Below are 20836 nucleotides of genomic sequence, written 5' to 3'. Positions count from 1 at the left end.
CATCTATACAGTGGGTATCTGTGGGTATCACTTTAGGAAGAAAAAAATGATCTTTTCCCTCTATCTTAAAGCTTATTACAGGAGGCAGAAAGTAAGTCTGAACTCAGTCAGAACATCTCAGCTCGGGAGCACTTTGTGTTTACTGATGCCGATGGCCAAGTTTATCATCTCACTGTTGAAGGGAACTCTGTGAAGGACAGTGCTCGGATTCCACCAGACGTGAGTGTCATCCTCAAGTACATCTCTGTGAGGAGTGTGGTCAGGGGTCTCATTTATCCATATTCAGTGAAGACATAGTTAAGGAAAACATCTTGAGAAAAGCCTAATAAAATTAATGTTGCTATTTGAGAAGTCATCTCTGGTTGAACTTGGTCCATACCTCTGCAAACAAACATAGCCTCGTGATTCTAGATCACATCATCATGTACCATGTACCGTGATGGTGGTCCACAGGAACTGTCTCTGTTTGCTTATGAAGCTGAGGACAGGAAGGGACTTTCTAGGGTTCATGGCCGAGTCATGACAGAGCCATGTTTGGAACTCATCCCTGTCTGACATCAGCAGCCATCCTGTTTCCATCCCATAGATTTTTATTAAAAACTTGGTTAGTTTGGGATAATGATAATCAGATTGTGAGTTTAGTGGCATTAATATTTACGTATTCGTAGCTATCTTTTTTGGCCTTGTGGATTCAATTATAGTAAATAATTGGCATCGGCATACATCTTACAGATTTCTTTTAATAGATGAGTTAATAAACTGTTAACCAGTACAGATTATAATTAAATGGAGACATGAGGAGGGATTTCATACAATGTGCATTTAATTAAAATTCCTGCCTAAGAATAGATGTCCTCGCAGAAAGCTGACTCCCATATTTAAAGTGGCTCAGTAAGGATCTTGACTAGCTGCAGTCATTAAAGTTAAATGAGGCAAAGGGACAGATCAGTTGGGGTCTCTGTTGCTGTGATGAACACCGTGGCTATAGCTATGGGAAGAAAGGGCTCATTTCATCCTACGTCTCTCAGGTCACATGCTGTCACTGAGGGGAGTCAAGGCAGGAACCGAAACAGGCCATGGAGGAATGCTGCTTACTGGCTTGCTTGCCACGACTTGCTCTACCTGCACAGGGATGGCATTGCCCACAGTGAGCTGGGCCATACCATATCAATCATCAATCAAGAAAATGCCCCACAGGCCAATCTGCTGGAGCCATTGTCTCAGTTGAGCTTACCTTTTCCCAGATGACCCTCCTGTGTAAAGCTGACATAAAAAACCAGCCAACATGGTATCCACTCCAAAATGGTGCCGTCACATGGCTTTTAAAGTTAAAGCTGCTGGTGGCAAGAGCCAGGTGCTTCTCCAGGCTCCCCAGAACTTCTGTGTCACCTCGAATCCTGGCAGCTGGCTTCTCCTCAAGTGAATGAGTCAAGAGAACCAAGTCATATGTCCTACTTTCAGAAGTGACATGGTGTTTGTCCTTGGATCAGTCCTACTTATTGTAAGGAGTAACTACTGAGGCCCTTGAATGGATGGAGTCCTCTAGAGGCTAGCTACCAAGTCTCCTCTATTAACCGTCAAAGAATTGAAGGCATTGCCCTAAAACCATTATCCCCAAATTAAAGTTAATGTAAGAATCTTTTCATATTATAGCATACATTTGATTATTACATAGACTAAGTCATATATAAGACTTAGTAGTATCTGTTTCTAAGTACATCTGATATTGTCACATTTTTAGGATTTTGGAAGGATGGTATGGTGATATGAATGTGAAGAGTTGACATTTGGTGATTATGATAGGAAAGTAACGTAACTGTTTGCAGAGAAAAGCTGTTGTAGCTAAGGCTGCTAGAAGGTGGGAGAGCGCACCGTGCTCCTTTAGCCTCCACAGAGCTCCTGTTTAGAAGCCCAGGAAAGGTGTCATGTGGGCTCTCACAGAGCTCCCACCAATAGAAAGTCTCCACTTTGCAGTTGCTTCACATGAAGGTTAGTGTGTAACGAGGCCAGAAACTCAAAATACCAGTCCTTCTGACTAATCCAGAGAAAAAGCCATGAACTTTGGAAATGTTTATTTTTTAATTTATTACATTATTATTTACAGTGTACACATGGCAGTCACAGGACAACTTGTAGCAGTCAGTCCTGTCTTCCTACCATATAGATTCCAGGCCTCAACTCTGGTGGCCAGGCTTGGAGACTACCATCTAAGCACTGGTCCTGTAAATGCCTTTTTCAAGGTAGTCATGCCACACAGCTTACAAGGGGTCACCTCTGTTTTGTGGTCTCTTTATTCTGCCGAATCCTTTTATTTCAAATGAATGGCATTCTCTGAAGGAACGACTGTAAGCATGGAGTCTCCAGTGAGATTGGCATGCATTTCAGATGAAGCACATTATGTCAGGAAGGAATTGATAATCTATATACTATGTGGGAATTGGTTTTGGTTTGTAAGTTTTTTGAAGCTGAATTTCTTTCAAGCGACTATAATGTAGTATGTAGAAAAAGATTTTTCTTATTGTTCTTTCAAATGTAAAGTTCTAAGCATTGATTTTGAATTGAAAATTTCCCTCTGGACTTTGGCCCCCAAACTATGAAGTACATAAAATGGTAAAAGAAGAGAGAGCGCCTGGCATCCTGGCATATTTTAAATTGTACGTATGTGTAATCCTCAATGACTTCCTTTATCTTGAAAATGGAAAGAGTGTGACAGTGAATGTTGCTCGTTGTGCATCTGCCTGGCATGTGGGCAGGGCAGCAGCAGGGCAGTGAGCTCTGCACAGGGCATTGAGGGCCATGGGGATGCACAGCAGGTCCTCAGAAGCACCTCTGATGCTCCCCTTAGCACTGCAGGAGAGGGTCCACATGTCTGCACAGTTGACTTAACACAGCTACGCTAATTTGTGGGCTAATTTAACCTATAATCTCATTTTTAAATATGAAAGGGAAAGTAAGATTTAAAATGTGAAAGTATCCAAGACAAAGTAAACTGAAGGCAAAGTCAAACATTCCATTCGGATTCCAGAGAACTGGAAATAAGATCTGAGAACATAGCTTCATATTACACAGAATCTCATGTACTTAATGTAAGTTGTTTTTGTTACTAAGCTCATTGCAAAACTGATTTTTAATTTCTGGGGTATTACTAGGATTTATGTAATATTTAGGGAGGCAGTCGGTCATTTTGCCAAACATTGGCACGTTTCAGACCTAACCATAGAGGCCCCTCTGAATGCTTTTATTGTTCTGTAAGTGCAAAGTGAGTTTTCTTTTAATGAGTGGAGAAGCAGTAAGTAACCACATTGTTTACTACTAACTTGAACTGCGTATTTCCAGTGTGGCAGACATTGCTTTCAGGGCTTTAACTTCATAGATTTACCAGCAGCACCTGACTCCACCAACAATAACAGGCCCAAGGCACAGCAAGGTTAAATAAGCACTCCCAATCCCGTGCCACCTTAAGAGGCAAAACAGGGGCCTGGCAGGGCAGTCTGATGCCAGAGCACTAGTGCTGGGGCCTCCGCTCTACCCTGTGCCTCTGCTGGGTCTCCCGTTACGCTCACCTCTTACAGTAATGTGTCGGCAAAGTACCAGGACTTCTCTTCCAGTGTACTACACAGAGAGTGGCTGGGCTTCCCTTGGGTATGTTTAGATAACCTTTAGTAATGAGACAAATTAGAGGTGGCTCTCTAGACTGCAATTTAGGTTTTTCTTCTTGGGATTTTTTTCCCCTAAAGTATTTCTTTCTAAATACACATCTTCTCTATAGATGAAGTTTGGACAACTATATCCAGTGTTCATTTGAATGGACAATTTGGTTGTTCTTCAGATTGTAGTGTCCTGTTTCAGCACAGTTGAAGTTGGTATGCAATGGCTCTTTCAGTGTTCAAAGTTTTAGGATTTGATGGCATTCATAGGAAGTAATGCTTTATAAGTAATGCATTTCTTATTTCATTGTTATTGCTACAGGGAAATACTTTATTCTGATGGTGACTCAGTAGAGAAGTTCATGTGTGGTTTTATTGCTTCTAGGGTAGTATGGGCAGCATTACCTGCATCGCTTGGAAAGGGGATACCTTAGTGCTCGGAGATATGGATGGAAATCTAAACTTCTGGGATTTGAAAGGCAGAGTATCCAGGTAGGAGCCAAGGAAATCTGTCTTCAAATGGAAACTTACTGATAATAGGACTGATAAACTTGGGTGTAAATTGGAGCTTTGAATCCTGTACTGTCTAGACTTTGGAAGAAGAGTGGTCATGAGCCAGGCTCCGATCAGTACGGTAGACTCTGATCTGCAGGCAGCCATGCAGAAGCCCTGGGACCTCGTTCCAACAATATTAATGGGCAGACCCCCTGTCCAGTGTGTTTCCTATTCTCTCACTCCTGATTAGGATAGTGGACACACTGACCGACAGTGTTCAATTTCGTATTATGTTGGTGTTTTTATTTCTTTGTCTTTAGAGGAATACCCACACATAGAAGTTGGGTGAGGAAGATTCGTTTCGCCCCTGGCAAAGGAAACCAGAAGCTGATAGCAATGTATAATGATGGCGCTGAAGTATGGGACACTAAAGAGGTAGGCCCAGCCCTATAGTCTGCCGATGAAGCCAGGGAAGCTATTGGTATGGGAACTGGTTCTCTTTTCCACTTTTTCTGAAAATGGAATATTCAATAAGTATGTCCAGTTTCTTATAAGAAATTATTTGTTAGAGAAGTGAGACAGCGGGACAGATTGATTGATGGGCTTTTAGTGCCATCACTGTGCCTGAGACCTGTGGAGTGCAGACTGCGGGTGGGAGGCGGGCTGCCAGAGGCTTTTCATCTGCAGACATATTCTGGGCCTCTGCCACACAGCCTCTGACCATTTGATCCAGAATGGTAAACAACTTTATTTTCTGTCAATCACTCTTACAGGTGCAGATGGTGAGCAGTTTAAGAAGTGGAAGAAATGTGACCTTTCGGATTTTGGATGTAGATTGGTGCACATCAGATAAGGTGATCTTGGCATCTGATGACGGGTGCATCAGAGTCCTGGAGATGTCAATGAAGTCTTCGTGTTTTAGAATGGATGAGCAGGAGTTAACAGGTAAGGCGCACTCCTGAGAGGGTGCTTGCTGCCACAGGCTATGGCTATCTAGACAGATGGCACCTGCTGCCTCATTTCAGAGAGCTCTTGGGAAACTGTGACTCTGATGACTTCAGGAGTAAGCTTTATGAAGCTTTATGTGTCCTGCATTTTGTATCAGTGCAGATCCACTCTGGTGCATGGTTCTGTGTGTCATGATGTTTCTGTCCTGTCTATGATCAACCAAAGCTAAACTAGGTGATTGCACTATCCTGCTCCTTTTTTGTGTGGTTGTTTTGAGTTTGTTTTTTTTTTATTTAGATTTATTTACTTATTATGTGTACAGTGTTCTGCCTGCTTGTATGCCTGCAGGCCAGAAGAGGGCATCAGATCTCATTACAGATGGTTGTGAGCCACCATGTGGTTGCTGGGAATTGAACTCAGGACCTTTGGAAGAGCAGCCAGTGCTCTTAACCACTGAGCCATCTCTCCAGCCCCTTGAGTTTGTTCTTTTACAAAAATTAAAAGAGTAGTAAAAAAACTAAACATAACAAAAACTGCATTTGTGACTTGTTTTTCCTAAAGAAAAGATAAGAAAATTGCAAGCATATCCACCTAACTGTTTAAAAGGCGGTTTTTGACTTTCAGAGGGGAATCCTCTTTAGAATGCTCTTTCAAAGGGCAACAGTGGTTGGGTGGTGGTGGCGCACGCCTTTAATCCCAGCACTCAGGAGGCAGAGGCAGGCGGATCTCTGTGAGTTCGAGACCAGCCTGGTCTACAAGAGCTAGTTCCAGGACAGGCTCCAAAACCACAGAGAAACCCTGTCTCGAAAAACAAAAAAAAAAAAAAAAAAAAGAAAAGAAGGGCAACAGTGTTTCTGGTCCTAACTGGGGTAGCCAGGAACTTCCAGCTCCAAGTATCCTCTTGTCATCCTCCATGTGCACTCCTGGCTGTCTGTTTTATAGAAATTTCTTAGAGCCTTGGTCATTCGTTCATTGACTCAACTCAGAGCTGCCTGTGCTTTGTAGAGCCAGCTCCTCTTTGGGACTTGGGAGACTGAGGCTTTGTGACAGTGCCGGCGTCCCTGCCACAGTGCTCGTGGTGTCACTGACATGTGCTGTGCATTGCTTGTCACCCCAACCCCTGCCCGCTGTATTGGGGCACTAGCTCTTCTTTCTTTGTAGCTGGGACTGCCATCAGGTAAAGGAAAAGCCACTTGTTGCATTCCCATGCTTGTTCTTGAGTCATTTGTCAGCTCCGCAGAGGTGTGAGGGCCTCCTCGCCAAGGGAGACGAACACAAGCGAACACTTCACAGCTGAGGAGCCAAGGAAATTGAGGGAACACCAAGGGTGATGTTTAAAACACAAAACAGTTGCTAGTTCTAAGCTGAGAAGTAGGTAAATAAAATCTAAGTATTTAGAATTTTTTTTTACTTTTGATTTAAAATTTAAATCTCAAGGCTCCATCATCACTCTAATGTGCGCTACGGAACTGGAGTCCATCATATTCACCGTGTAGACTGTATTTAAACATCTGGCTGGGAACCAGGGTTTACATCATCATACTCTAAACTTGACTAAATTAAAAAGAAAAATATTACTCCCGTTCAATCTCTAGTGGTATAGCCTCAGCCAGAAAGGTGGATTTTAACATAGTGATGGGGAAGGGTCACTGCTGGTCACTAGCTTCCCAGGGAGGGTAAAAAAGCAGCCTTTATTGGGCTCCAAGTCCTTTGTCTTTTCTTCGCCCTGGTTCTCAGGGTTGACTCCAGAGCCTTTGACTTGCTAAGTGCGTACACTATTGTGTCCCTAGCTCCCAGACTCTAGGTTTTTTGTTTGTTTGTTTTATTTTTTATTGAAAATTTCCACCTCCTCCCACTTCCCTCCTCTCCCCCTCCCTCTCCAGTCCAAGGAGCAGTCAGGGTTCCCTACCCTATGGGAAGTCTAAGGACCTCCCTGCTCCCCCCAGGTCCAGGAAGGTGAGCATCCAAATAGACTCTAGGTTTTTAAAAATAATATAATTATCAAGATGTTTGGGGAGTAACTAACAGCCTTTCAATGTGGATAGTATTTTAGGTGCTTTTACAGAATCAGCAGTAAAAGTCTCAGGTGTGAAAACATTTCTTACCTTTTCTGACTCTCGAGTTGGAAAGCCTGTGCATAGTATTTGTCGCCAGTTTAATTTTGATGTGGCATATAGAATGCTTGCTAAAGCAGCATTGCTTCCTAGAAGCATGAGTCAGATGGGTTGCTTGAAATTTTCCTTAAGAACTAAAAAGAAAGAGATAAAGTTGATCTTAATAAAGATTTTATTAACTTAAATATATAAAAAATTATCATTTCAAGTATAATCTTTATTAATAATTACTTATGATATTTTACCTTTTTAAAGCACTAAGTCTTTGAGATCTTGTTGATATTTTATCTGTATTGCCACCTAAATTGGGTTAGCTGTATAACTCTGAGGACAAATTTTCAGCAGAAATATTCGAGTCCTGTTTGAATTTTATAATATTTCTTGTAAGCAGTAGCTACATATTCAAGTCACTTCAAATCTACTTAGAAGTTACATAATGACTGAGCCAAGTATCAGGATGTATTAAATTATTCTCTCTTCTTCATGCTAGCCATCTTTCAGGTGCTCAGTAGGTTTCTTTCATATTAGATGGCACAGTCTGTCATACGTTTGGCCATTTTAACTGATCGTTTCTGTTCAAGAGACCAGGGAAGAAAGGCTCCACGTGTGCTGGAGGAAACTGGGTAGCGAAAGCCTGTGGGCCCCTGGGCAGTGGGTCAAAGGTGGGGAGCCAGTGGAGGGAGATGCTGTGTGTAGCTGCTAAGTTTCTTTCCATTGGAATGTGCTGAAAACAGCCAGCTCTTATTTGCTTTGTATTGTCCTAATAAGTAGCTGCTGCATGTTGGGGGCTGTAGAAAATTATCCCTGTGTGCAAAAGACTTCATAAAGGACTCATGGGAATAACAGAGATCAGAGGTCACCCAGTTCCTTCACAACAAACTCCTGATGGATGGGTAGACCATGTTAGTTTAATAGTCTCAGAAAAAAACCTATCTGGTGGTACAGACAATGCAGGTAAATGTAGTTGTTTTTAATGTTTTTTAAAATGAGCTTTATTGTTATGAATTGAGTTATTACATTGAATCTTTTTTTCAGTAGTACAGAGCTTTGTATCATTCCAGATATTGAAACATTAAAAAGAAGAAGGAGAATGTACTAATCAAACTTGATGCAGAGAACCCCTCCTCTGGAATAAAGTCCCAGGTGCACCAGGTGTAGGCATTGGTCTTCTGACTGTCCTGTAAATGGTCCATAGCTGAGACTCTTGAGGGATAAAAGTTCATTTCATTGAGAAGCACTCTTTTGCTGCCTAGAGCCTGTGTGGTGCCCATACCTCCTTGTTCCAAGGGCCGCCCTTGCCTTGAAAGCCTTCTTACTACACCAGCCTTGGAATGGCCGATATTCTTTGGACATTTCTCACATGTAAGTTATTTCCTTTTGTTTTCTGTGCATAATTTACTTGGGGTTGAGGGTCACTCATGAAAAATAGCCATGGCTTATAGTCCAAAACTTAGAAGGAATGAAGCCCTAGCACCAATCCAAGCAAAGGCAGAGGGACTGCACATATTGTAAAGAGGCCGCTTGTTTGTCCCAGCGGCCCAGAACCGAAATAATCACACAGAAACTATATTATTTAAATCACTGTTTGGCCCATTTGCTCTAGCTCCTTATTTGCTAACTCTTACATCTTAATTTAACCCATCTCCATTAATCTATGCATCACCACGAGGTCGTGGCCTACCAGCAAAGTTTCAGCATGTCTGTCTCTAGCAGTGGCGCCATGGCTTCTCTCTACTCCACCTTCCTTCTCCCAGCGTTCAGTTTAGTTTTCCCTGCCTAGCTAAGTTCTGCCCTGCTGTAGGTCCAAAGCAGTTTCTTTATGGTAATCACAGCACACAGAGAGAAATACCACATCACTACACGGATTCCTCTTCTACCTGTTCACTGCTGTGGGGCCGTGGCAGAAGAGTGGGTCAGTATGGAGAGGAGCTGCTGGTGCCTAGGATGCTCTCAGGGCTGGGTGATCATCACACAGGGCTGCATCAGGACAGAGGGGAAAGATGACTGTGAAGAAGGCCAAGAGTTGCTGGAGGTTTGGGGCCAGGCCTAATTCTTTATAAAGTAGAATCAGAAGGGTGTTTATAAATCAGTGTCTACCTCACTGCAAAAAGTCTTCATAGGAACAAACCAGAAATTATTTACTACAGTTTACTGAACTTATCATATGTGGATGGCACAGGGTAGTGTGATATGAGGGTTTTGTTGTTTTTAAGGCAATGAGTCTCTGTTGCCTAAGAACTATCTACTTAGAGAAACAAATGCCATCCTACAGGGCAGAGGGAGCAAATCACATTAGTCATCGTTCATTGTAGGTTCTTTACTGAAAGGAATCTAGACCTGGTCGTTCTGTGAGCCAGCCAACCAGTTTTCTCCTCTTTGGAAACCTGTGGTTGTCTTTATTCATTTCCTTGTTTCTTCTGTTCAGTAAGACAGAGACAGCCATAAAAATGGTCGGTGGGTCCCAGGCCCTTTGTTACTACTTTATCCTGTAGCCAAGTTTTTAACAAGAGGTTATAAAAAGGTTATTTCTATGTTAATACAACCCTTTTTTTAGTAAAGAAATACATGGTAGTAAATGCAGAGATAATGAATGATTCACACTTTTTTTCTGCACAGTGATTATCCAGAAAATGAAGAAATAAAGACTCTCCTTCAAGAACAGTTGAATGCGCTATCTAAGTAAGCACTGTATTTCATAGCAGATAAGAACACTGGAAAGTGACACACGTTAATTTGACTTTTTAAAACCCAAGCAGTTTTTTTCCTAAGTGTTAATGGCCCACAGAGAGACAATTTGTTGACATAGGTTTGTTCCTCTTTGCAGCTCTGTTTGCTAGAAGGACTAACTTAGTAACTGCAGGGAGAGAGTGTCCGTCTCTCCCAGTTCCCAGCTCTCAAACTGCTGTGCTCTATCAGGAGTTCCATGCCCGTGAACGCCTCATGGAGCTGTGTTAGAGAATGCAGGCAGGTGACTCTGAGACAGCCTGTGCCCGGTGCTGTGAGTGCACAATTTGGGCTAAGAAACTGGTGCTCCTTAGAGCCATGAGCAATTAAAAGTAACTATTGAGAATTATTTTGCAAAAGGAGGAGACAAAATAAAGGTTCACATGAAGTTCTTGGTAAAATAGAGCGTTTTATTTGCAGTCTAGAATCTTCCATATGTAATAATAATCTTTAACAAGTACTTGATTAATGCAAATTTCAAAATAATTACTTACTTGTCTTCAGTTTTCTAAGATTAACATTTGTGTTTAATTGGGAAACTGTAGACTTTAAGAATAATGTCAGCAGTGACATCCTTGTTCTTGCAGTCAAGTAAACTGTTGCAAGACTACAAAGCAGAGTCCTGGCCCTAGTGCTCAGGGTGATTGACAGCATCCTTCCACTTGTGTAAGTTGGGAGCCAAGACAGTAACTGCTCTTAGAAATCCTGAACATGTGTTGATACATCTCTTTGCTTTTGTTTGGTTGGAAATGTTTGCCCTACCTCTCTCTGGATTCCTGTTGCAGCGACATAAAGAAACTCCTGCTTGATCCCGAATTCACTCTCTTGCAGAGGTGCCTCCTTGTTTCCAGGTAATGCTCTCTGATGTGTTGTGTAAGAGATAATTTCAAGTTAACTTATTTCTTTTATTGAGGCTTAGTACATTACAACCGAACTCTGACATGTTTTCAAAATCCAAGCACCTCCTTTAGATTTGACTTACAACCCATTTAAGCATGCTGATACAAACCCGAAGTCTGGTGACATCTTGAATGAGGCCTGGGCTTGCTGTGCTCAAGGACTTCCACATATAGGCAGCTTTAAAAATGTCAGCTAAAACTGTGCATCTAAGTGTATTGATAAACATACCTATGCGTTACTATCGAAAGCAATTACTTGCGCTTTCCTAGTGTTTAGCAGAGTCGCTTACAATGCGGGCATTTCCCTCCGTGTTCCAGAGAACAAGTGGCAGATTGTTTTGACACTTTATCCAGAAGCTTTTCCTGTGGAGCTGATGCCCAAACACAGAGATACTGGGAGAGCAGACCTGGGGAGCTGTTGGATGTGAAGGGCTCGTTGTGGTCAGGCCTTGTGCTGTTGGGAACCCAGTAACCAGGCTCGAGGACCCACTGCTTAGCGCTTTCCCTGGTGGACTCGGGACTTGAGGACACTCGAGGGAGCCTGATCCGACCCTGGAGTGTAAATTCATGGAGGCCTCGCTTTCCTCCTTCCAGGCTCTACGGTGATGAGTCAGAGCTGCACTTCTGGACAGTGGCAGCCCACTACCTGCACAGCTTGTCCCAAGCCAAGTCTGGAGACGCAGTGGTAACCAAGGAAGGCGCTCCTCAGGACAGGCTGAACAACCCTCTGGATATCTGCTACGACGTGCTCTGTGAGAACGCCTACTTCCAGGTGCTGCCGCTGCCCTGAGCAAAGCCTTAGTCACAGATACCTTCTTCATTGTTGACCTTTTCCTGAGTATCCTAAACTTAGGGAACTTTTGAGCCCTTCCTAGAAATAAGTGTTGTGGCACGTTGTATGAAAAGCCTGATTCTTTGAAAGCTTATAAACACTAAGTTTTAATGCATACTCACACACAAAAGGTTGATTTTTGTCTTAAATTTTTTAACTTGGAAAGTTTATTTTAATTTGCTCACTTCAATTTTCAATAAATCTCAGTGTTTACTTGACTTAAAAAGTTTGATAGCCCAAACTAAACTAACTAACTTCCTTCCTTCCTTCCTTCGTTCCTTCCTTCGTTCCTTCCTTCCTTCCTTCCTTCCTTCCTCCTTTCTCCTTCCTTTATTCCTTCCTTTTTCTTCTTCCCTCTCTTCCTTTCTCTCTCTTTCTTCTTATTCCTCCTTTCTTGCTCCTCCTCCTTCTTTTTTCCTACTTTAGAAGTTTCAACTAGAAAGAGTTAATCTACAGGAAGGAAAACGGTCAACTTATGATCACACAAGGAAATGCACAGACCAGCTGCTACTCTTGGGTCAGGTATGTCAGTTCTGATGCTTCGTGGAGTTGCTGGTTGATGGACATTTCAGAGCCTTGTTGTGCATGCATATTCTCACTTGTGCATCCATATGCATATAGCCACTTGAACGCGCGTCCTTCTCTGTACACACTTAAGCTTCTTTAGCAGTTCCACCAGCACACATTGTGAGGCCGCAGAGCCATGTGGTTAGCCCACTGCAGCTTTAGCTTCTGTAACAGACAGCACCTGTTTGCTTTGCTGCACCTAGTGGTACACAGCTGAAGTGGATGCTCCTAGCAGCTCTGCCCCAGGCCAGTCTTTATGCTTGCCTTAGAGCCAACGTGCAGGACTTTCACCAGCCTTGTATGTGTTGCTAAGGCATCCAGGAGTGTTTGCAAGTGAACATTACCTCTATGCTGCAGACTTAGACAGTCCACCTTATGGTTCTAATAGGCTCTGTTGGAAGAGAATTCCCCGTAACTAGAGGAGGTGTTTCTCTTACCAGACAGACAGAGCTGTGCAGCTGCTGTTGGAAACGAGTGCAGATAACCAGCACTATTACTGTGACTCACTGAAAGCTTGTTTGGTCACCACTGTCACCTCCTCAGGCCCTTCTCAGAGCACCATTAAGCTGGTGGCCACCAATATGATCGCCAATGGCAAGCTGGCAGGTAAGGCACACTTTTATTGCGTCTGTCAGTGCTGGGTTGGGCTGCTGAAGACACGTCTCTATAGATGCTGTGGAAAACTAGTGCTGTGTATAGGATGACTGCAGTCACATGAGTCGAGCTTACTTTAAGGAGTATTAATGATTGCAGTGACAGTAAGCAAGGGTCCCATGACCCTGCTTCACCCCAATTCATGCTTTAGAATGTGCTCGTGCTTACTACCCTGGGTGCTTGAGAGGTAACATTGTAGAGGTAACCCTGTACTAATAGTTTATTTTAAAATTCAGTTTGACAACTTCCCATTATTCCCAGGTTAAATACTTCTTATCTGAAACAATTAAGTGTACTTACCTTGTATAAAATGTACAAGACTTAAGTCAAATGTAGTTTTGCTTTTTAATAATTTGTTAAAGAAAGCACTGCAGGATCAGTTGAGGGGACTGTTCTTCTGTCTTCCAGAGGGCGTTCAGTTACTCTGCCTGATAGACAAGGCTGCGGATGCCTGCCGCTACCTGCAGACGTACGGCGAGTGGAATCGAGCTGCATGGCTTGCAAAGGTAGGTATTCCCAGTAGGTGTCCTGAGAAATGACATAGAGAACTCAGCTCTTTTGCTGCGAAGCTGTTCACCTCCGGTTGAGTAGTATTAGCTGGCTGCTTTTATTGAAAACACCTTGCATTGACAGCAGTCAGGTGAAACAGTTGATTCCTGCCTGTTGGCATCCGATGCAGCCAGGCCTCCAGCGCTGAACCCTGCAGTTTGTGATAAACTGTTTGTTTCAGTGAAGCACAGTTCGCTTCTCCACAGCGTGCGGTTCTGCTTCTTCCTTGGGAGATGACTTCAGTAAATCAGCTCAGCTTGATTCTAGAGTATAGGAAATGCATAGGATTGGGGGTTGTAGTGACAAACCTAATTTGCATTAAGCGTTCTACTCCTTTCATAAGGCTGGGTTAGTGGCAGCAGATGGTATAGCAAAGCTCCTAGTACAAGTCTTAGTTACCGTATGTGTGGCAGGGGTGGCTTCTAGCAGGGAGCTGTGTCAAGGGTCATGTTAAATATAAATTGGGCATCCGGGCTTAGAGACAGCTTTCAGATAAGTCCTCCTGGCCCAGGGACATTCTCCAGATAATGTAAAGACAGGTAGAGAGCAGGAAGTTCACTGGGAGGGAGTCCCCATGTCGCCAAGCTTTGAGAAAAGCTGCCAGGCCATGATAGACTACGGCCTCTCACCAGCAAGGCCTTCTCACATAGCAGAAGGATGTTTCTGTTCTAACGTGGACCTTTTTCTTAGGTGCGGTTAAATTCTGAAGAATGTGCAGATGTTCTGAAGCGGTGGGTTGACCACCTGTGTTCTCCACAAGTCAATCAGAAGTCCAAGGCCCTCCTGGTTCTTCTTTCTCTGGGTTGCTTTGTCAGTGTGGCAGAGACACTTCACAGGTATGACTGGTGAACCCTGGCCACTCAGACTGGGTGGCCACTTCTCCATGTTCTCGGGTTCTAATGGTGGAGCTAGTTCTTGGCTGTGATGTGAAAGGAGAATGGTACAGCTAAGGTTGTGTGGCCCCTAGTGGGGATAGGGTATCTCTGTTGATTAGTTATTTGTTCTAGAGCTGTAATAGTTTCCAACATGTTTGCCAAGCCTGAATGACACATTTTAAGACTATAGAAGTCTTTAGACAGTTGGGGAGGGTTCAGGCTTGAGAGAGTAGCTGAGAAGAAGCCCCAAGAACTGTAAGAGGTGGGAGAGTACGGTAAGGTGGGGTGTCCCCATGAGCATCTCACTCTGATAGGAGATTGACTTATTGAAAACTAGAGGCAATAGATTGAGACAAACTTGAGAGATTACTGGGCAATGGGTACAGAATTTAGAAGAATTTGTGGTCCTGGATTATAGTGGTTTAAACTGCTTAGCACAGTGGTCTGCAGTGTCCACCATGAAGAATTTGTGGTCCTGGATTACAGTGATTTAAACTTAGCACAGTGGTCTGCACTGTCCACCATGAAGCCTGTACTTGGAGACGTGTGCTCTCTCCTTCATAAATCAGGCCTAGAAGTGTGTTGGCATGACTTGGAGAACATTCCATTTCCACGGGAAATGTGTGCAAATCGTCAGATGCTTGGGTGGCTCCGCCCACCTAGGACAGATCTTGAGAACTGACTTGTTTCTGTTCTGCTGAGCAGCATGAGGTACTTCGATAGAGCGGCCTTGTTTGTGGAAGCCTGTCTCAAATATGGCGCGTTTGAAGTCAGCGAGGACACAGATATCCTTTGTGCTAAGAGGAGAGGAGGTAACATGAGTGGGATTTACAACTATATCATATGGAGAAAGGGCCACGTCATGAGTCAGCAAACCCAGAGGAGAAAGGGGGGCTGCAGGCTGGTTAGAGGAGAGGCGAGGACTGTGCTTTCCAGTGTGTGCTTGAACTTAAGCGAAGGGAAAGTGAATAATTTAGAAAAGCATGTGGTACTAGTATTTTAAAATAGTACTCAGAATGACGTGCTTTGTGGAACATGTTTTGTATGTTTACCCGGGAAACAGAGATTAAAAAATTTGAAAACCTCCCACTGTGCCCAAGTAAGCCTCTGATATTTACTAGGATAGAACATTTGAGTTGTGCCATGCAGGCAGGCTGCTGGGAGCTGCCCACACCAGGGACACTATTTCTTCTAGCCAGCTCCTGGGGTGCTTTCTTCTTTTGAAAAGAATGGGCTTGTGAATATAGCTCCCAGGTCCTCGTGTTTGCAAAACTACCTTTTCTCTTATAGTTTTTCTTGAGTTTCTGCATTTGACCTAATTTCTCTATGTTGGTTGTTATGTAGCCCTGCACATACTCATCTTTTTAAAGCTAAACTCAAGCAAAATTTTTGAAAAGGTGACTAAAGCCTACGGTTAGGCAAAGCCACGGCCCCAGTCACTGGTGCACTTGGGCTGCTATCAAGTTTTTCAAAACACAATAGAACAGGGCTGTCTATCTCAAAACCCAGTGCCCAGCTGTTTAGAGCCTCTTCCCTAACTAAGTGTTCTGCTCCGACTGCCAGTCTCTGAGAAACTTCCACATGGAGTGGGGGTATGTGAGGTTCTCTCCTGTCCTCTGCCATTCTCCAGTCCTCAGTGGAGTACGGGGGTAGGAGCATCTGAGGACGCTGGCTGGGGTCTTCTACAAGGAACACTGGACTCAGCTGGTGCAGAGCACAGCATGGTCAGACCGAAGCACTTCCCCCTCATAAAGAAATGCCTACACTTGTGACATGCTGCTCCCCATGGCCACTAGCCCCGTCTCCCCCACCCCGAGCACCTGGGCAGAGCTGCCCTTCTACTTTGGCATCTGTGCTCTTGGCTTCCTTAACTGAGGTCTACAGAAGCTCGTCACTGCCATCTATGCAGACTATGCCCGAAGCCTGAAGAGCCTCGGTTTTAAACAGGGAGCCGTGCATTTTGCTTCAAAAGCTGGAGTAGCTGGCAGAGAGTTACTGAGTGAGCTTGGATACCCCAAGGAAGAACTAACAGAAGGGTGACATGTTCTGTGCAGGGAATCCAATGTTGGAAGCAAGGTGTGAGGGGCACTGGCCTGACTGCTCACAGTCGCAGTCAAGGTCAGTCCAGACTGATGTGAAGACCTGGCCCCTGTTAGTTGTGCCACCAGCTTCTTAAGGCTGCAGGTCCCGGCAGCTCTGGAGCCAGGTCTGTGTCCCGTGGGACCCACAGTAGGAAAGTGTATAGTGTTCATTCTTTTGGAAAGTGCTTTTAAGATCCCTGTGACTACTTTTCAATATTTGTAACTTAAAAACTCGAGAGAATGGATTGCTTTCCTTTCTCATTTATTAATTTAAAGATTTTAAGAATCTGTAACAAGAGATTGTGCAACTGATGGATTCTCAGACACGTGCTGTGTGTGCCTGTGTTGATAGGCATTTGTTTAGGACACAGCAGGACAGAGCATTTGAAGACACCTTGAGAACACAGTGGATTCATTGCTTTAGGCATTGGTGAGTTTTGTATTTGGGACTCAGTCTTCATGGAACATGTCTAAGCTTCACATTTAGTGTTAGTGGTCTTGGATGGTCTAAATTTTAACTCCTAGGATACATTCCAGTAACCTCATTTCTAAAGCCTCTTTTGTACATTTTTCTGCCTTTGTTTTCTTCAAATAGATGTGATTATTATAAATTATTGCTCAGAATTTAAACATCTGTGACTATTAAAATGATAAATAAAGGAAAATCCCAGCCAAGACTTTGTTGTTTTGAGTTTTTTCTTTTTGAGATGGGTTCTTTTAGCCCCAAATAGCCAGATGAACAACACCTTCACCCCTACTTTATTTTTCCAGGGACATTGAGAAATACAACTTCAGGTCAAAGTTTCAGTCCCTGATTCCCAGCAACTTGGGGGCAGTTTCCAGACTCCCGTCTTCCATTTTTGAAGTTAGCTGCATCAGGGGTACTTGAGGAAGATGGCTTATTCCAGACCAATGTGGCACCTTGGTGAAAAGACTGGGTTTGACCAATGGCTATACATCTGAGCTGAGATAAAGACTGTCCCTGGAGGTGCCAGTTTTCTTCCTGCAGCTCCAGCATTTGAAGAAATGAAGCCACTGGTTGGCTGGGAGAGAGGCTGGAGAGGAGGGCTGGAGAGGGAGAAAATGCTACCGCAGCTCCATGCCCACACCTGCTGGTCACTGTCGTGCTGGTGGATGGTCACTGCCTTTGGTTGTTCTTGTTAGAAGGCTGATGGGGGTACGTGCGACCAAAGGCAGGTGACTTGAAAGACCTAAAATGTTACTGCCCTATCCTTGATAGAATACTTTTATTTATTTATTTATTTATTTTTTAATTTTTGTTAATCCTTTTTTTTTTTTTTGATTTTTTGAGACAGGGTTTCTCCGTAGCTTTTGGTTCCTGTCCTGGAACTAGCTCTTGTAGACCAGGCTGGCCTCGAACTCACAGAGATCCGCCTGCCTCTGCCTCCCGAGTGCTGGGATTAAAGGCGTGCGCCACCACCGCCCGGCTAGAATACTTTTATGACTCCCATTCAGGAGTCAAATTGTTGCCTCGTGAAGTCTCACTGGTGACAGATTGGCATGAGGTCCCCCGGTACCCACTGTGAGTGTAGACTCTTCCCTACTCCCTGTGCTAATAAGAACGCCAGAAAGTTCATCTCATCTGGCACTTCCCAGCCTCAGGTTCTCACTAGAGAAGCTTCAGACTGACTTGTGACAGTTGTCATTTGTGACAGTTCTGAGGCAGAAGGCGACGGGTGATGGAAACAAAGGCTCAGGTTTCAGGAGCCGTGTTAGGAGCACGTGGAGCATTTGAAGCACACCTGTCTCATTCCAGACACAGTCTGCCTCGAGGCCTGCCTTCGTTCCAGTCACTTGTCACTCTCCCATCATGTTAAACCAGAACAGCGAAGGCCAGAAAACAAAACTGAGTTGTGTTGGACACCAGTGGTATGCATACCTGTTGCAGAAAATAATTCACTAAGGAGCAGAAGAGTGTGTGTCCTGATTGTGGAGAGATCCCAGACCAAGGAATCCTCAAGCGCTTGATCACCAGGGCCCCATACAGTCCCATGGAGTCGAGCCAGCAAGCAGAACAGCGAGCACTAAGTTTGCAGTCAAATCAGCGGGCTGAGGTCAAGGGGAAACTGCACCGCACCGCAAGGACACCTGGGAGGGAAGAGGCCGACTTCTGAGGCTGATGGGGAAGGGACTCACATGGGTTTCTCAAGAAGTGCTGGGTTAACGTTCAAGTGCTGCTCATTAGCTGTGGTGTATGATTATTGTCCCTTTCATCTGTCTCTAATCACCTCGAAGCAGAAGGCATCTGACTTCCAGTATTTAGGAACTAACCGTGATGATTCGTGATGTCCAACCCCCCAGGGTCCTTCTCCCCGCCCTGGCAGCTCTGCACTCCACCAAACACTAAGCAAAGACTGTGTTCTTGCTTCTTTTTGGAAATGAGCTAGGCTGTGGCAGCTTTCTCAGCAGTGCGCCCGGCCTCTCATCTGCCAGCTGCAAGAACTTGAGCGAGCCACCACTTCAGAGCTTGACTCTTAGCACATTTGTTTGGCACAGCTCTGGGGTGGGCGTCTAGTTTTCCAAAACCTCACTGAGCCCAAGAAATCCAAGTCCACGCAGATGTGGCAGAGGTACAGTTCTGTGATTTCATTTTATTTATTTTTTTATGTTATTTGTGCTGCGTCTTAGGGTTTGTTTCGGTGGTGAAACACCATGAGCAAAAAAGCCTGCTGGGAGGAAAGGATCTGTTTGACTTATACTTCCGCATCAGTGGAAAGTCAGGAAGTCAGGAACTCAAAATGGCAGGATCCTGGAGGCAGGAGCTGATGCAGAGGCCATGGAGGGGAGCTGCTAACTGCCTTTCTTCTTATGGCTTGCTGAGCCTGCTTTCTTATAGAACTCAGGACCGCCAGCCCAGGGATGGAACTACCCACAGTAGGCTGGACCTTCCCACGTCAATAACTAATTAAGAAAATGTCTTACAACCAGATCTTAGGAAGGTATTTTCTCAATTAAAGTTTGCTTTTTCCAGATAACTCTAGTTTGTGTGTCAAGCTGACATGAGACTAGAAAAACTATGTCTAACTACCTTTCAACACACACAGAAAAGGAGGTTAACTGTTCAAAAGAACTTGAGGCCTGTTGATTTCTCCTTCCCTATGCCCTTTAGGAATGTTCCTCCACCCAGTGTAATTGAATGGCAGTGGCTTGTCTGAGGTTGCTCATCTTTGCCAGGGGGTCTAGGGACCGTATACCTTATCACATTGGGCAGCTTGGATAGCATCCTGGAAACACCCCATCTAGGTGTGTTGAAATGGTGGTGAGAAGCTTGGCCTACCTGGCCAAGGAGAAGCCAGTTCACCTTGGACAGTGCCTGCGGAGCCTCTATGTCTCGTGGCCACTGCAGGCTGCACCTTGGGGGTTAATTTTTTTGTTACGAGCAGATCTACTCAGGAACAGTTCTAAGTACCAGTGCCGCAGAAGGGACAGTGGAAAAGGGAGTAGAGCTTGAACTGCCTGGCCAGTTGTCATCTGGGCCTCTTTTGCAAGTGCTGGTAGTGCGCTCTACCTAGGTGGTGGAAAGAGCGGACAGCTGCTCACCGTGGCGATCAATACAGAGAGTGAGCCAGTCACTACAGTTAGTTAAGGGTGTGTACTATCTGTAAGCCTGGCTGGTGGGGAATATGGGAAGAACTGCCCCCCTTGTTACAGAGCCTTCCTGGAGTGGCATGGACAAGCAGGAGTTCCTCAGGATTGGGTGTGACTTGGGATGGGGGAAGATGGGCTCCTGGAATCCAGACCCCTGCTCCCTCCACCCCGTAACTGCAAAAAGCTTGCTTAGGGCAGAACTTCATCTGGGGCCTGGTAGGTAACCATCTCCCCAGAGACAGACTCCTGAGCTTCTAACCTTTACCCCTGACATCTCCCACGCCCAGCAGCCTGTTCCCGCCTGAGATTCAGACTCATCCCAAGCCTTTGGCTGCCTCAGCCCTGACCACCCCCCACCTTCATCCCCCACCAGTTCTTGGGAACTAGCAAGCTTCACGTGTTTACTGAGCCTAATACACTGTCCAGAGCTCCACACCGTGGAAAGTTTCCAGACAGTCCCTGACTGCCTTGCTTAAACTGCAAGGAGAAGTGGAAGAGGGTAGTAGGGAGTGGTCCTGAGAGAGAAACCAGAGCCTTCCAGGCAAGATGGAAGGCCTGTGGAGCCAGTGTGAACTCGGTGAGCCTGGCCCCAAGACTAGGGGAAATGATGGTGAGGAGGCTTAGGGAGGGGCCTCCTCTGGAACATGGAAACCATTCCCCAAGTCTATGCCAAGACAGTGCAGGTGCAGATGGAGGGTGCCCTTCCAGGCCTGCCCTCACGTCCTTCCCTCCCTAGCAGCTCCACTGCACTGAAATCAACCCAAAGCCATTATCGCCATGGCCCACCTACAGGAGGGCTTTGCAGGATCTCTTCTGGTTCCAGGGCTCCCTCCATATGGGTC

The 20836-nt window shown here is 44.8% G+C and overlaps 1 protein-coding gene across 1 annotated transcript in view; it reads left to right on the top strand.

The window, feature by feature from the left end:
- Wdr11 (WD repeat domain 11) overlaps nucleotides 1–17056 on the top strand; it is a 50744-nt gene extending 33688 nt beyond the window's left edge. The window contains exons 16-29 of the mRNA XM_041667129.1: nucleotides 72–219; nucleotides 4033–4139; nucleotides 4463–4577; nucleotides 4916–5087; nucleotides 8458–8566; nucleotides 9821–9883; nucleotides 10714–10779; nucleotides 11422–11599; nucleotides 12086–12181; nucleotides 12667–12832; nucleotides 13289–13386; nucleotides 14120–14265; nucleotides 15010–15089; nucleotides 16187–17056. Coding sequence (XP_041523063.1) covers nucleotides 72–219; nucleotides 4033–4139; nucleotides 4463–4577; nucleotides 4916–5087; nucleotides 8458–8566; nucleotides 9821–9883; nucleotides 10714–10779; nucleotides 11422–11599; nucleotides 12086–12181; nucleotides 12667–12832; nucleotides 13289–13386; nucleotides 14120–14265; nucleotides 15010–15089; nucleotides 16187–16344 — 1702 coding nt within the window. The 3' untranslated portion in view covers nucleotides 16345–17056. The remainder of the gene's footprint in view (nucleotides 1–71; nucleotides 220–4032; nucleotides 4140–4462; nucleotides 4578–4915; nucleotides 5088–8457; nucleotides 8567–9820; nucleotides 9884–10713; nucleotides 10780–11421; nucleotides 11600–12085; nucleotides 12182–12666; nucleotides 12833–13288; nucleotides 13387–14119; nucleotides 14266–15009; nucleotides 15090–16186) is intronic.
- The last annotated feature ends 3780 nt before the right edge of the window (nucleotides 17057–20836 follow it).

The sequence above is a fragment of the Microtus oregoni genome, unplaced genomic scaffold, assembly GCF_018167655.1.
Source record: "Microtus oregoni isolate MIOR12 unplaced genomic scaffold, Mior012 000016F_ref0000370, whole genome shotgun sequence".
Lineage (NCBI taxonomy): Eukaryota > Metazoa > Chordata > Mammalia > Rodentia > Cricetidae > Microtus > Microtus oregoni.
Note: the sequence above shows the minus strand (reverse complement) of the source record. Positions and strands in the feature narration are given on the sequence as shown.